This window comes from Meleagris gallopavo, chromosome 1, assembly GCF_905368555.1.
Source record: "Meleagris gallopavo chromosome 1, MGAL_WU_HG_1.1, whole genome shotgun sequence".
NCBI lineage: Eukaryota > Metazoa > Chordata > Aves > Galliformes > Phasianidae > Meleagris > Meleagris gallopavo.
The window spans coordinates 141,743,095-141,759,725 of NC_139404.1; the positions used below are offsets into that span (position 1 = coordinate 141,743,095).

General features: G+C 43.6%; 1 protein-coding gene across 1 annotated transcript in view; it reads right to left on the bottom strand.

Moving 5' to 3' along the window:
- The window catches only part of PCCA (propionyl-CoA carboxylase subunit alpha), a 268,103-nt gene extending 255,016 nt beyond the window's left edge, over positions 1–13,087 (bottom strand). The window contains exons 1-4 of the mRNA XM_085215566.1: positions 12,866–13,087; positions 6,727–6,804; positions 3,501–3,548; positions 3,339–3,407 (exon numbers count right to left, since the gene is read on the bottom strand). Coding sequence (XP_085071692.1) covers positions 3,339–3,407; positions 3,501–3,548; positions 6,727–6,804; positions 12,866–12,925 — 255 coding nt within the window. The 5' untranslated portion in view covers positions 12,926–13,087. The remainder of the gene's footprint in view (positions 1–3,338; positions 3,408–3,500; positions 3,549–6,726; positions 6,805–12,865) is intronic.
- Between the last annotated feature and the right edge of the window lie 3,544 nt (positions 13,088–16,631).

The following is a 16,631-nucleotide window of genomic DNA, read 5'->3' on the forward strand; positions in this document are numbered from 1 at the left end:
AGTAAAGACAAATAGCTTTAGGACGGGCTGGTGATTGAACCTTTATATTTATTTCTGCCTTTATTCCAGTGATTATCACCATTAAAACAACTGCCTATGACATTCCTTGCTTTTGCAACACAACTCTAGGAGTGAGAGAAGTCTGGCTTAATTCTGTCAAGTAAAAAAAAAAACCAAAAGCAGATTCACAACTCTTCTACAGAATCCCACCACTAAGCAAACATTTTCCTCCTATGAATTCATTCAGCAGGTTGTATTAGCTGCCAAATCTGATTTCAGCTTGACATCTTGCCACTGCTGGTTCAACCAAGTAGTTACCTGCTGATGCAATCTGAACAGAAATAAACAATGTATGTAAGCCAAGTTTGTCACTACTTTATGATAAGTAGTGCAGTTAAACAGTTTGGCCTCTGGACTCATCTATCCTAACTAGGCATCACGCACATCTTTGCAATGGCCACAACAACAGTGAATGACTGGAGATATCCTAGTCATTAAGTCATTAATTTGGATTACATTAAGCTATTTCCACAGTTACACATCCAAAGAAGTGATTAAAAGAGATATGATAGACACTACAGCGGTTGTTCCAAAAGTGATGCCTCCTATTTATTCCCATGGAAACTACAACAGATATCAAGAGCACGATAACATTATTTGATAGAGTAAATTCTCAGCTACAAAACAATACTCTTCAATATTAAATTAAATTAATTTTGCTAGCGATAACAACAGCCTGCATGTCATGCTCATAAAGATCTGCACCAACAGAGGTGACCCACTGCTGCTGTCACTGCTGAAATGTACCACCCACCACCTCACTGCGCTCACATCCACTGGTTGGCCTCCATAACCATTCAGTAAGCATCAATGAATGTCAGAAGATGCCACTTTTTCTGCATTGAGGAATTTAATGACACCCCTTTGCTTCACATGCACTTCCCTGTCAGACTGCCCCTACATTGCCATTGGTCACACAGCAACAAAACAATGAAATATTGATGAGAAGGCTCAGTCTCTAACTGCTGTCAACCAACATCCACCTCTGACATTATGGGCCAACATAATAAAATAGAAGGCATTAGTTTTGGAGTAGCTCTCACACAGTTAGACCAAAAAAACACTTATGTAAACAGCATCTGTATTACTACCATGTTTTAATCAGTTAGAACAGTGTTTTAAACAACCTTTCTCACTTTCCTTAAATACTAAAAGCTTCTTCAATGCACCCAGCTCATCCATAAGTTGCACAGCTCGATTTGTTGGCCTATCTAAGGATCCAAAGAAGCTAAGCAGGCAATACTTAACCCTCATAGAATTGCTAGCATTATCTTTGTCTGTAAACTCAAAGTGTCAGCATCTCATTCCACATGTTAAGGTTATGAACTGTTCTGAATACCTTGCTGAATTTCTGAGACACCAGCTTGAATTTACTTTCTCGTATGAACTATTATGAATTAAACACCCTACATATATATATATATATATTAAAGTTAAGATGGCACAGTAGATTGAAACAGAATAGCTATTATATTTTCAGTTCTCTTTGTAACGCATCACTGGTACTCCCTTCTGTAAGGTCATGAGTTGTACTTTTTCCTGTCATTATTATTACCTCATTATAATCTTCAATCTCAGTCTTTACATATTATTTTCAAATATTCCATACTCTCCAGTTCATAGCAGTGCCCATACAATAAAAATAAAGCTATCCAGATGCACTAGAAAGACCAATTCATTTTTCAAGTCTGTTACCAACTGGTAAAAGAACATCACAGAATCACAGAATTGTAGGGGTTGGAAGGGACCTCTAGAGATCGAGACCAACCCCCGTGCCAAAGCAGGTTCTCTACACCAGGTAGGTGGCCATTGCAAAGACATGCTGTCTTTTTTAAAGGAGTTTTAAGAAGTTTAGTCTATTTTCAGAATTCATGCCAACAAACAAGGTTATGCAACACTGCTAAACAACAGATCCATTTATCCAAACAGCAGATACCATATATAAAAGATGGAATAAAAGTATACATTAGCCTGCTTCTGTCTTACCAGAAGGATCATGGATTTTATGAGTAGTTTGTATTTATTTCCACTTAATCCTTGGCTTCCAGAAGAATGAGGATTTAAAGTGCCTGACACATGTCTATTAAGAAATCATTTCTCAATCCACAAGCTACTGTATGCTTCTAGTTGTGGCTACCAGTTAAAACCCAGAGCAAGTGTTATTATTCTCCAGCACCTAAAGAAAACTATTACTTGGCGCAGAAATTCATTTGACTCATCTGAGAATAATCTGGTTTCAGACCATTATTATACCCACAGTCTATTTATTTGAACCAAGCAAAAGAACTTAGACAACAGCTGTGTCAGAGTCCAAAGTTTTCAACAGTTCTCATCTCTCACTCAAATCTGAAAACAACAAAGTTCTCCTAACTAAACTTTCCTAAATTCCACGACTCATGCTTCAGTTTTTCAAGTGCTGGTGAACCTAAGTCCTGCCATGCATAAAATTCACATTTTTTTCCTTTCATCTTGCCTAGGACTTCTCCCATTAAATTGTAACATTGGTTTTCAGCTCCCAATCCCCATAAGCAATTCAAAACCTCTAGTCCTTACCCCTGTTGCAGTTCCTGCAGGCAAAAAGTAATAAGATGTATAGTCTTGTTGACTGTAGAGAACAAGTATGAATATACTTGCTGTTGTATGCTGTAACCGAATTAAAATATTTTAAAATAAACTGCATAGAAGACTACAAGACCTAAAGAAGGGTAAGCATCTAGACAAGTACCTTCCCTGTCTAGAGAGCCATTTTACTACTTTCCTGGCACACTGATGAATACACTTCAATATCTGTGTCAAATGCAACAGCTCTGGCATGCTTGGTCAGCTATCTGGTAGGAGGGAGTATTCCTCTGGCAAGCAGAAAGCGTAAGTTGAAGGTAACAGGTAGAAGAACCATTCATACCAAGTCCTCCATCACCTGCAAACCATTTTTAATTACCCTTGGTGCTCATTAGCAAAACAAAACTTTGGTTTAATTGCCACTCCTGCTGCACAGAGCAACTACCTATCAGGTGTTACTGTATGCATCAATTCAGGGAGAGAACAAAGAGCAAGATAACATATATAATGATCAAAGCACCAGAGAGTTCAAACCACATACTGCTAAATACTTGCCCAATCCATCCCCTACCACAAGTACCTCCCCTCTTAAGCACATGGAGGAAAAGGACATATGTTTCAAAACCTCAAACATGCCTAGCATTATATGAAGGCTTGTTGCTTAATAGCTGCAAGTCATCTTGAACCCTATCTATCATTTGCATTCAAGCATTACTTACAGCATTTGCATCAACGTCGCTGTGTATGGCAACAGTTTTAATCCCCATCTTCTTGCATGTTTTGATGACCTAACACACAAGAAATGAAAGCTATCAATATTCAAAACATAAATAGCTTAAGAATAAACTACAAAAAGAAAAAACTTAGGATTACATACTTACTCGGCATGCAATCTCTCCTCTGTTGGCAATAAGGAGCTTTTCAAAAGTCTGAAGGGAAAAGAACAATAAGGACCTTGAGAGGTGAACACATTACAAGTCTCCCTCCCTTCAGAAACACATTCCTTTCTCCTCCACTTCCAATAAACACTGGCTTACCCAGAAGCCTGCAACTCTGAGTTCACCTAGTTTAAAAGGGTTCTGCTGATTTATCAATAATAATATAGCACAAACCGTGTGCTATCCTAGATATGTACTACTACATACACAGGCTCAGAACAGATAGATAGACAACTCACATCACCATTCCCTGGAGTTCCTTACCATGCACAGTACAGAAATTAGAACCCTACGAAAGCTGTAGGAAACAATCAAGTCCAGGGAAGAGACATTCACAAGCATTGCCAAACAACAGCCTTAATTCCCAGAAGTATTCAAGTTGCATATATTGAATGCACACAAGATACTCAAAGGAGGCAAGCTTCCCAGGGATCTACTTCTCCCCCCAGAATCTCAAACACATAAGGACTTCCACGTGGTCCCTCCCAGCTCTTGCTGAGTTGGTACAGGCCTCAATCCCCATTATGGCTAAGTCATGTGAAGAGCCTGGTAAACTCCTATACTGCCATCATGACATCGTTACACACTCAGTATTAAGCAGCAACCAAAGTGCAACAAAACAGCAAGTCACATTATAGTAGGCATGTGAAATTCGCTGTCACCTTTCACAGTCCATTGCACTTGATGCTGTAAATACATCTTAGAGGCATGATAGAACCACTGAAGAAAGGGATAACAAGCTGTCAGAAGACAATCAGCCTTACATCCTAAACAAAATTTTTCCATTAAGAAACTTGAGAGGAGCTCCATGTAGAAGCCTCAGTCCTGACTGTAAGCACTATTGCTGCTATACAAGTTCATTTCCAACCAAGGAGGTTCAGTATCAAACACAGATATCATCAGAAGGGACAATCCTGCCTGACTGCACAGTCACCCCACTGCTTTTCCTACTTTAGATGTAGTGGTGATGCATCTTCAGGATGCATCAGTTCAGTACACGAATCAAACAGCCCTACTCTGCCTCTTGAGTTCCAAATCACAAACAGAACAGAAAGCCAGCAGGCTCCTCCCCTTCATGGGCATCCCACAGTTGCTCCAGATTAGTTTTATCTAACCATATCCGAAGACATTCTATAGCTGCTGTACCTCCCCTACGTAGAACAGCTGTTTCCCATATCATCCAGGCGAAAACAAAGCATCGTCAGTGCATCAGCAAAACTGTTCATTATCCCTACAATCATCAGGTTTGTGGAAGGGATAGATAGAATGGAGAAAGGAACTGTAATACCACCACGGGAATTTCCACTGGCAGACTAGGGTGGAACAAACAGCTGTACACAAGGTGCACTTGACCAAATTTATTATATTTCTTCAAAGTCAGGGCTGAGCTAGCATCTGCTAATCAGTTCCAGAATATTACCATGTGGTAACAGCATACAGAAATTAAGACGAGCTGCAGCAAGCTTGCATGGTAAACTCAGCCAGATCTGCCAAGGAATGCACACCTCTGCTAAGCACTCAGACACATTTGCACCCTGTGAATATAGACCACAAACATTCTTAAGCTAAGTCAATTATCAGAGGTACAAACATTGCAAGAACACAAATTGTTCCTGAAATTAAACTTCAGCATGCCAGGAACCAAAGCTCTTTAGGCATAGACTTGAAGGGAATTTAAAAAAAAAAAAACTGCCAATACTTAGTGTAAGGAGTATAACAATTCAAATACTTCAATGGAGTTTTCCACAGAATTGTCAGAGTTGGAAGAGACTTTTAAAGGTCATTTAGTCCAACTCCTCTGCAGTGAACAGGGACATCAGGTTGCTAAGGTCCAGCCTGGACACATTTTTTGGTCTAACAGTTACATTATTAACCAAGTATGCTCACATAACAAAACAAGACTTTCAGTATTAGGATGTTATGAATATCTGCCATTTAATTTTTCAGTTCTGCAATATGAATACTAACAAGAAGAAACTGCACTCTTATTTCTGCTGTTAACAACAAGATCAAAGTCCAGCAATTAAAAAAATTTTATTCACATGCTGCCTTCAAATAGCACGCAGCATTTCTTTATGTAATTTCCGCTAATTAGTACGCAAAAAATCTGATACTAGAAGTCCAATCGTTACAAAAACAGCAACACTGAGGGGAGAAGGCAGAAAAGACCTTGAGCTACTTGTGGAAGCCACTGTTTGGAGTGATGCAGCTTTTAGTTAAGAGACATCTAAGACCTGATTACCTTGTCTCAATGTAATTATGCCTATAGAAAAGGAATAGAACCTTGATTAAGTAAAGACTTTGAGAATACAGGAAGCATTTAGTTAATTACTTCAGGAGAATTTTCCTGAGAATTTTTTCTGTTAGCCACAGTTCTAGTTACATACTGGTATTTCTCTCTGTTTTCTAATACTGTTTCACTCCTAAGTAATTGCACCTACACCGGTAGATACAGGCAAATCCATGCTGAAACACCGGCATTCATGCCCTTCAGCAAGAGCACACCTCCAGCCACGCTATTTTTTCAAGTGTGTTACTTCAGCAGCTATGCCAAGACAGTTGCCCACAGGAAAAGTTTTCCTTGGCTAGCAACTGTAAGCTGAGATTGCTACTGCATCAATCTGTCAGCAAGTCTGACAAAACTCAGACAAAATCCAAGATGTGGATTTAGCACACCCTGCAAACCTCACACATCCATCTTTATCCAAGCTCTGAAGTTTTCACTCTCACACATGAGTAACAAGTTCAACTTAGACAAAGCGCATTTGACCATCTAACAAACACATTACTAGTACTGCATTTTCCATATCTACATGAACATATTTACATGTATACACACACAGTGGTGGTTTTTGCCTATACCTCCTATACCATGTACAACATTAAGAATAGCTCTGTCAAAAGGAAAACATGTTCCGGTTAGTATGTAACTTCCCCAAGCTCTTAACCACTTCTCCAACCTTTTAAGTCGTGCACTTGAGACAGTATCCAATCTCAGTAGATTTACTACATTAACACTTAGTAATTCAGTGACTGCAATTCAATGACTGCAAAGGGGTTATACTGGGAGAACTGCCATTGTTAAAAGCAGCACAGAGGAGAGCTTTGAAAGTCAAATGCCAACGTTACAGTAAAACATCAAAGAGAAAACATGCACTATACTACTTACCTTTTCATTTGGATCATACACAGCAGAATACAGCTTATGTGATGTTTTAAGGCACCGTCTTGAACAAAGCGTTTCACACTGCAGAAGAGAGAGGGAGTTACACGTTTTTTTCTCCCGCTACTATATTCTAGCAAGACAGAAACAGTTCATATACTGACATCTTGAGGAAAATCTTCCATATCATTCCCTTCCCCTCCTTCCACTCCCCCACAACGGGGATGGATGCTGGCAAGGATCTGCCTCCCCACACAATAAACAGTAGCTAAGGACAGTTCAGAAGCCCTAGATAGAAGTCATTCTTCAGACCATAAATGATTTCTAACAAACTTGCTACCTCATATTTCCTTCTTGTTTCAAGGAACACTTACCAATAAGTTCTCTAAGAACACACATACATGTATCTGTACACACTGGGGGTGGAGAGAAGCCCTCATCGCTAGGGAGCTGTTAGGTACACAGCAGGCAATGGACTAGGCCAGAACTGCTATCAAAAGAACAACAGACTTGAGAAGCGAGTTTGGCTCCCAGTCTTTTCCACCACAATCCCATGATGATAGTGGTCTAAGGAAGAAAAACCTTTTCTCTGGGCTCACATTCCCTTATTTTTTCACAGCTACACCTCTCCCACTTTGGAACAGCACTGAGAGCAATTCCAGGTGATTCCATAATCTAGCAGGTCACTCATGCTACACCACCAACTACCTACAATTCTGCACTTCTTCATCTGAGGACGTGACAGTACAAGCTGTTTCAGGCAATGAAGAAGGAAAATACCTTGAGGATCAGAATTCTGCCAGCTACAACCACAGCTATCAGCTGGCCATTATGCCAGCTGCACCTTCAGTGACTACTGTTACCTAACTCCCGTTAGAGGGAGGAGCAAGGACAGTTTCCAGACTATATTCCCTGAACCTCCATACATACATGCAGTTATACAGGTGAGTCTCTCTAATACAAGACCCTATTAACGGGGGTGCCTGTAGCACCACAAATAGTCTGAAGTTAGTCATACAGGACACACCATCATATCTAAGAGTGCAACTGAGATTTATATCTCATGTTACTTTGATTGCTCAACCACTCTTCTGGCATGAGATTTAGATCATATCAGTAACCTGTTACACAAACCTAAACACCATATCTCCCTATTCCTTCCACTGGATTTCTAGGTTTTGTTGCTCATTGTCCTAGGTGTCTCATTTTGCAGTTTTAAGTAATTGTCAGTTGAATAGGAACCTCAACTGCACCTCAGACAAGTATAGAAGGAAGGATCCAAACAGAACCTTCCGCAAAACTCCACCTCCAAAGCAGCACATGGTCAGGTTGAAACACTCACCAGTGAAGAACGGGTGGATTTTAATCCCTTCCAGATGAAGTGATCTTAGATCTGTTTCCCACATTCTGGCAAGCACTCAAGCGTTACAAGAAGAGTCAGGCACAAGTTCACTGCTGACATCTGTCACTTCATTTTGCAAGAGGCTTATGAGCAAACAGTAGGTATACTTACAGAGAAACTTACTGCATCTACCACCACATAGGAGCAACTGGAGATCACAGCAGCTATATCCAAACCTACCTTGATTCCTAACTATACGTTCCCATGGCACCACAGAGACTGAGCCCCTCCTCAAATGGGTTTCCACAGCCACCACTGATCCCTAATGCACAATTCCTGGTTATTTAGCTTTTTCACTACTAGCTTAGGTGTACCCACTTCTCTCTACCAAATGAGGAATGGAAACTACCCAATTTACCCCAAGGCACTAGGGGGGAAAAAATAATAATCTATAGATCTCAGAACTCAAACCTTAATCCAGCTCACAAAAGCTATTTTCTTCCAGATCCCTATTGTCAACTCATAGGGAAAGTCAGGATGAAAACACACTGTAGTATATTTTATCTGATGCTACTCACAGGGTTCCCAAACTAGTGACTACTACAACCTAAAGATAGCGAGTGAGTATGCATGTCTATTTCATAAACAACATTATAAGGCAAATAAGGGAAAAATGAAGGTTAACAGAATATTTTATATTAACTCTGATATCTGGCTTAGCTTGACCTAGTGACCTTTTCATGTCCTGTGAAACCAGCACTGCTCAATTGATTTATCTGGTAAAATCTAATACTGCCATAGCTTGTTACCTCCATTTGATAAACGTTTCAGCCTTTTAAAATCCACAAACACAGACTACTGTAAATAAGTAACAAGAGCTCAACTCTGAACTTAGAAGTTTGACTTTGAGCTTCCCACCTCTACTGAATCTACTCTTCTTGGTAAGCAGAGTCAGCTCCAGCTGCTCCAAAAGGGACCTGCCACCACCAGAGCCGAGCCATGAGCAACTGGTTGTGCTTCTAGGAGAACAAATATGAGAGGGGGAAAAAACTGCTGCACAACAGCAGCTGGGAGAGATGAGCAAAAAAATGCAAGAGAATAGCCCTACAGCCACTGAGATCAGTGCAGGAAGAGGGCAGGAGGTGCTCCAGGTGCAGGGTAGTCCCATACAATACTAACACCATGCACTGGATTTATTTTGGAAAAGCATCCTGCTTCAGCTGTTAATTACACAACAGCAAAACTTTGTTCAGATCTGAACCAATCCTAAAATAATTGTGTTCTACTGATAGAGTGTGTATTCAACATACAGAAAGCAGGCACTTTTACGTCTACAAGAATTTCAATCTGTAAGAGTGAAAACTGTAGCTTACCATTAGTACTGTACATATTTTTAAACAGGAAAGCAACCATAACAGTATTCTTCCTCCCGCTCCCCCAATTACTTTCCCTCTTTTGTAGTCTCTCAGATAACACTGAGCAGCCAAGCTCTTCTAACTACAAGCAGACCCTCCTGAAGCCAACTACAAACAAAAATACAGTACAAGGTTCAGTGAGGTCCATTGCATTACATGTACAATTATTTAAATCCTACAAAGCCTGAGAATCATGGCAATTCCAGGAGGGAGAGAGGAAACGTTTCCACATTCGCCAACATAGCACATGAGCTACAAACAAGGGAACTCCCAACACCTAAGCCTATTTTTAAACACTAAGTCACTCTTACACCCAAGGACCTTCTCCCTTGTGCCAATACAAAAGTTTGCACAGTCACATAGTGAATCAGGCTAGGGAATATGTCCTCCTGAAAAGATACTCACAAGAAGTGGGAAAAATCTGTTCTTTGCCAGATTTCAGCCTTGTTTATCCATTTAGACATTCAAACAGCAGCTTTGGGACAAGTTGGAGGGAGACAGAAGCTGCAAGGCAATGGCTTGTGCTCAAGACCTAACAGCTGCAGAAAGTTGGAACAGTTTCTCACAGCATCAACTTAAATAGCTCCAGCAAGGCTAGAGCTGTGAAAGGCATTACAGCACCAAAACAATGATGTAAGAGCCACCAATGCAAAGTTAGCAGACAAGAGAACATAAAAACACATGAGTAGTACCTCAGAACTAAGATTTTTTTTTTTGCTTTGTTTTTGAATCAACATCAACTTTAATGAGGTTAACTCTTTATCCAGAAAAATAAGTCCTACCTAAGCAGATGGCACAGCACGCTTTACCTGCAAAGTTCAAACAGCTACTCCTGGAAATGAGGTAAGTAAAACCAGAGTGCTGTAGTTTATCTCTAGAAGGTCTGTGGTTTATATACTAGAAACAGTCACCAAATTCCACAAGCATAGGGCTGTGCTCCTCCCCCCAAACCAGTGACCACACTGTCTCCTTACCCTCATAGTAACATAAGGTTACATATGGTAACAACAGGTAACTTCTATGACTTAAAACCAGTAGGGTACACAGATAAGCAACTTATCAGAGCCCAGAAAATTCCCAGGAGTTAGAAAACTGATCCATGCTGATAAAAAGCCAAATGTCAGCAGTTTACTGTTGGTTTCATAATGCACTGTATTTTAAAAAGCACAGGAGAAAGCTGTAAAGTTCTTGTTGTTGGTGGGGTTTTTTTTGTTTGTTTTTACAACTTTCTCTGGAGTTTCAAGACTGAAGTATCAAAAGACATTTCTCATCTTTATGCAATAGCTACTGCCTTCTTTCAAGATCAGATTTTTTTTCCTCGCTTCAGAAATGCAAAGCACTTGTTGCAGTTATACTACATACAGAATTAGTTCTGCATAAAATCTGGCACACGAGTGTTAAGCATTAGATTAGGGCATTATTTCTGGGCAGCCTGGTCTGGTGGTTGGTGACCCTGCACATAGCGGGGGGGGGTTGAAACCAGATGATCATTGTGGTCCTTTTCAACCCAGGCCATCCTATGATTCTGTGATTAGAAACAGAGCAATCAGCTGAATCTCCTGTTCTGTTTCCTCACCACCCTTTTTCACAAGTCTTTCACTGACTGCCACAGGAGAATAGAAGTCATCAAGGACAAATGAGCAACTACTGGTCCTATGAATTTTTTTTTAAGTGCTTAGAGTGTGAAGACTTAAATGATACCACATTTGCCTGTTAGCAAAGTATAAAAGAACCTATTAATAATTCCCACGCAAATCTGATTAAATGTTTTCCAGTGACTGAAATCTTGAAGGTGACTTTCACACAGAGATATTAAGGGCTAAAAATCACTTTGGTTACCCAATCACCCAAATCACCTATGTCACTGTGGTGGATTCACACTGACGGACCATTCAACTCCATCATGCCTCCCTATCACTCCCCTTCCCCAACAGAACAGAGAGAGAAAACATGATTGAAAAAAAGCACATGGGTTCAGATAAGGACAGGGAGATCACTCACATACTACTGCCATAGGTAGAACAGACTCAGTGTAAGGGGGATTAATTTATTATCTATTAATAACTGACTAGAACAGTGAAAACTAAAAGCTAATTTCCAGCCCTTCTGCCCCACTACACACTGCTCTTCACAGGCTGCAGCTCTGGCTTGCAGGTGCACACCATGTCTCCCTTCAGGCTCCATGGGCTGCACATGGAGATCTGCTCTGCACAGTAGGCTGCAGGTGGACAGCCTGCTGCTCCATGGGCCTCTCCTGGGCTGCAGGGAGCTCTGCACCTGAAGCACCTCCTGCCCTCCTTCTGCACTGACCTGGATAGCTCACATGTTCTCACATATTCCTCATTCCTCTCTCCAAGCTGCGGTTGTGCAGCAATTTTTCCTCTCCTTCAATCCAGAGCACACCCAGCATTGCTCACAGCTCAGCTGTGACACCAGTAGGCCCATTTGGAGCAACTGGAGCCAGCTGTGCTCTGACAAGGGGCAGTGCTGGGCTCTGCTCACAACCCCCTCACTACCAAAACCTCGCCACAGAAGCCTCATGCAGCTGCACACTCCCTAAAGGCACGTGATAACTTCATGCAGTATATTTTAGGAGTCGTATTTCTGGAGAGACACTTATCCCACACCCTCAGCTTTCTAGATGCGTACAGTCCTCACCAAATGCATTAGTATAGTTCTGCAACGAGCTTCTTGCACTTCCAGGAAAAGTAAGAGGAGCAGTATGACACAAGAGGGCTGTGACAGCTGAAATAACCACAGCTAAGCAGAGCAATGGGTGGTCAAGAGATAACACCTTGAGAAAGCAGTAACCCCTTGCTGCAAGATATGATTCTACTATGACACAGTAAAAATAACACAGAAATCATTACCACATTTGAAGTGCTATTTCAGTTATGTCCTACCCCTCTGATTTCATGAGCTCACATGTAACATAGAGATAGAGAAGGAGGAAACAGGAGCTGCATACAACAGGGGAAGGATAGCTGGGGGCTAGGAACAGGGTCTGCACCAGAGGGCGGTGGGCATGGAACGGGCTGCCCAGGGCTGTGGGCACGGCCCCGAGTGCAGGAGTTCATGGAGCATTTGGACATTGCTTTCAGACATAGGACTTGGATTTTGGGTGGTCCCCCCATCGACGCTCCCCATCCCCGCACACCGGTGCTGTGCCAGAAGCACGGGACACCCCGTGCACTGCCCGCCAGGCTCCAGCCAGTTCCGAGCCCCGAGCACGGGGGGGGGCCGCCTGCCAGTGCCGCAGCAGCACAAGAATCTCCCACTCCTCCTTTCCCCAACCCCGCCAGAAGGGGAGACCTCCGAGCGTTCGCAGGGCAGCACGCCGACCACCCCCAACGCCGACTCAGAGACCCCCGGCCGCTCGCGCTCTCACCTCTCGCAGCGCCCTGCGGCCGCCCCGCGCACCGTAACGTAGCACCAACACGGCCGCCATGGCTGCCGCCCTCCCGGACACCCTTTCACCCGGCGCGGCGGGGCGGGGCGGGGCCGGGCCTCACGCAGCCAATCCCCGCAGCCCGCGGCAGACGCGAGGGGTTGGCGGCCGCGCGCCAGGGGCTCGCGTTCTGAGCGCGCGCCCGCGGCTGAGAGTGCTGCTGCGGGCCGCTCGGTAAGCGTCCCTGGTCTCGTGGCACCCGCGTGATTTCTCTCCGGATCCGAGCACGCTCGCTCCTTTCAGGGTTGCCAGGCAGCGTAGAGCGGCACCGGGGTGTCGTCCGTTGCTCCGCAGCGCTGTGCTTGCAGGCCCGGCTGAGGCGCAGCAGCCACCTGCAGCGCTGCATCAAAGATTTTCCACCCTCGCAGCTGCGAGAGAAACTGGTCGGGACTGCGCAGAGGGGAACTGGCAGCCAGCTGGGTGCAGGAAGGGCTGCCTGAGGTGGGGAAAGGTCAGGGGTAGGAGGGGCTGGAACACCAGGCACCGTGTTCTCTCATTATGGAACAGGCTGCCCAAGGAGGCTGTGGATGCCCCATCCCTGGAGGCATTCAAGACCAGGCTGGATGTGGCTCTGGGCAGCCTGGTCTGGTGGTTGGCGACCCTGCACATAGCAGGGGGGTTGAAACTCGATGATCATTGTGGTCCTTTTCAACCCAGGCCATTCTATGATTCTATGATTATTTTGATGGGATGCTGGACAAAAGACAGACACCCAAGTCTTCTAATGTATTTCCAAGTGTAGACGGGAATCAGAAGCTGTTGTGTCATCATCTGACTTCTAAGCCGTAAGCCAGAGAGAAAAGTGAAGTGATTGTAATCCTTCCTCCTTTACCTAATAAGATGTACTGTATCAAGTTTATAGGACATGAAATGCATTGTGCACAGAAGCCTGGGACTGAAGAACTCAAAGCTAGAACTCTTTTGAGAGTTATATACTCTACAAACAGCCTATGTTTCTATCAGCATTCTGCTCCATGCACTGTGACACAGACATTCAGCCTCAGTCAGCCGAGTCAACGCTGCCATACATCTCTGCACAAAATACCTATGGAAAAATCTTGACTGTGAAGATTCTTTATGCAAGATTCACCTGTGAGACTTAAAAGTTAGAGTCCAGGGGTTGTCAAGTCCCAGAAATGCCCAAAAGCCCAGAGCAGCCACATGCACTGGGGAGTCAGCATGGAGTCCTCCTTCAAGGCACCATGGTTCATCCCCATACCCAGCTGCCCAGGTCTTGGGCTCAGTGCTGCTCCTCAGGGGTGAACCTGCTCCTCCACACATCCTTCAGCGGGTGGCTTGACCCTGCAGATTGGCCTGCTTTGGGACACTGGGATCCCCTGAAGCTGACCAGGGAGGGCTTAAAATCTCCAGGTCTGTGTAGTTTCTTGTAAGTACCACCTCAACCACTAGCATCTAGTGCTCTTCAGAGTGGCCTGATTCTTCTCTCCAGCCTTCTAGGCTGCTCGGGGATACCCCTGGCCTCACGAGTCCAGGGATCTCCCCTTCCTCAGGGCACCAACTCGAAAGTAATACCTTGGTTTCACCTTTGCCCACCCCCAAGGGTTGGCCATGTTCTCTTCCCCAGCTGGCTTCAAAGATGGCTTAACACCCCTCCACTATTAGAGTTTCCTCAGGGGAGGTCTGAGCCTTTATCCACCCTATATGGTCTCAGGATGGTTTGATCTCTTTCCCACCCTACAAGGCTTTTCAAGGAACCCGTTTTCAGACCCCAAACCCTGCTCCTGGCTAGGGAACTACTCATGGATGTCTTGATTATCCCACACTTGCTCACCCCATGCAGCTTGAACTTCATCCCAGCTTCCCAGTCAGTCAGCCCAAATCTCTTTTCACCAGACACCTAACCCTCAAGCTTTTCAGGATCAGCCTGGACTCCCCCAGCCACCCCAAAGGAACACCAGGTACCAGGTAGGGGTCACACAGGGAGGACATAGGGTGGAGAGTGTCCTTACCACCAGGGCACAGTTCCCCAGGGTCTGAACAAAGGCCAAAGACCATCCCCCTTGAGACGATGATTCAGATGTAGATCTATCCTGGCAGTCCCATCAGGAGGGACAGCCAGAGACAGAACTGGAAGCAGACACAGCTACAGCGGAGCTCAAAAAGACCAGAATTCAGCCCTAAGCTTAAATGGACCCTCAGGACCAAAGAAAGATGATGTGGGTGGAGGCCCCAGATGAGGCTGGTCAGGGCCATTGAGGCTTACTGATGCACTGGGTGCCACAGCACTCTAGTAAATTTGCTTACTGCAGTGTGGGTTTGCCTGGGGAAACATGAAGGAACTCTTACATTGGCAGGGTGAGACTTCTTTTGTCTTGGGATTTGTGTCTGATTTCCTCTAGACTGACAATTTAGATCAGAAAGAGCTTCCAACTTTTTCACATCCTCAGGATGTTTAAAATTTATTGACAAGAGTGCAGTGGAAAAAACTAGAAGAAAATAAGCATTGTCTGCTTTAGAGTTAACTGGATTCCATACAAAGCAGGGGGATGCAAAGTGAAGGCTGGGAAGAAAAGTGATTTCCAGATCATGTAAGCAGTTTTGATGCTTAAATAGCATCAGTAACCAAGGAGGATGGCTGCACCTTTCGGAAAGGCCTCATACTTGCATGCAATTAAGTGATAGTGTTTAATGATGTTTCTTATGATATTAGCATGGGAATCATAAGAGCTTTGACACTGCAGGGTGATGTCTCTGTGAGAATTGTGTTTCCTGTGATTTTGTGGGCTGGAAGATTCTGCAAGGCTGCATGCATCAAGGTGGCAGAGATCCAGACAACTGGAGAGAGCTCCTCAGGGAGGAAAAGGATGAGAATGTAAAATTCAGAGTTCAAAAAGAACAGAAAATACATATACCAGTGTAGTCTGTAGGTAAGCAACAAGCCTAAAGAAATATTAGAAGAGACTTCTGGGTTCAGGAGGGCTCAAAACTACTGCAGTCTAAAGGTCTCACCACCTCCTTAAGGTGTTTGTTTTATGCTAGAGTCTAAGAGAACGGTTTTCGTGAAGCAGAGATTTCAGTCTATCATAATCTAGCCTGAGTCATTACTGGATTATTTTATAAGGTTTCATACTGCCTTAGTGGTTTTACACAGCACATACTTCGCAGTAATTGTGGTTGCTCACTAGAGCTGGGAAGAGGAGTCAAGGGAAAACAAATTTGGAGGCTATGTTAATGACTGTGATTGCATTTTAACAGGCAGACCTAAACTTTGGAGGGTGAATTCCTGTTCTGTGTGCTGAGAAAGCAAAGAAAGTACCAATTTTGTAAGCTAAAGATAAAGGAGTCCTAGCTAGGATTGCTGCTTGGAACCTGTATTATGCTTTGAGAGTTTCTGCGTGACTGGAGAGTCATCTGCTCAGGGAGGTCCAGAGCATTTTCTGTACCTGAAAGTCATTGAAGAACTCTAACACATGGGCAAAAAGTTTTCCGAGTCTCTTTTCTATGGCATTGTCCACATGGAGTGACAGCTGCTTGACTAGAAGTCTGAAATGTACTGCCTGCTTGTAATATGAATACAATTTTAAACAGCTCTTGATCCTTTCTAAATCATTAACCCCAAGGATTAACAAATTTGTAATTCCTTTGATTAAAAAAAGTGTTGTCAGGGCTAACAAAGGTTTGTGCAATGGCTGTCGGGGCTGTCAAGCCCTGAGTCTTGGTGCATTCCCACTGTAGTGTTTATTCC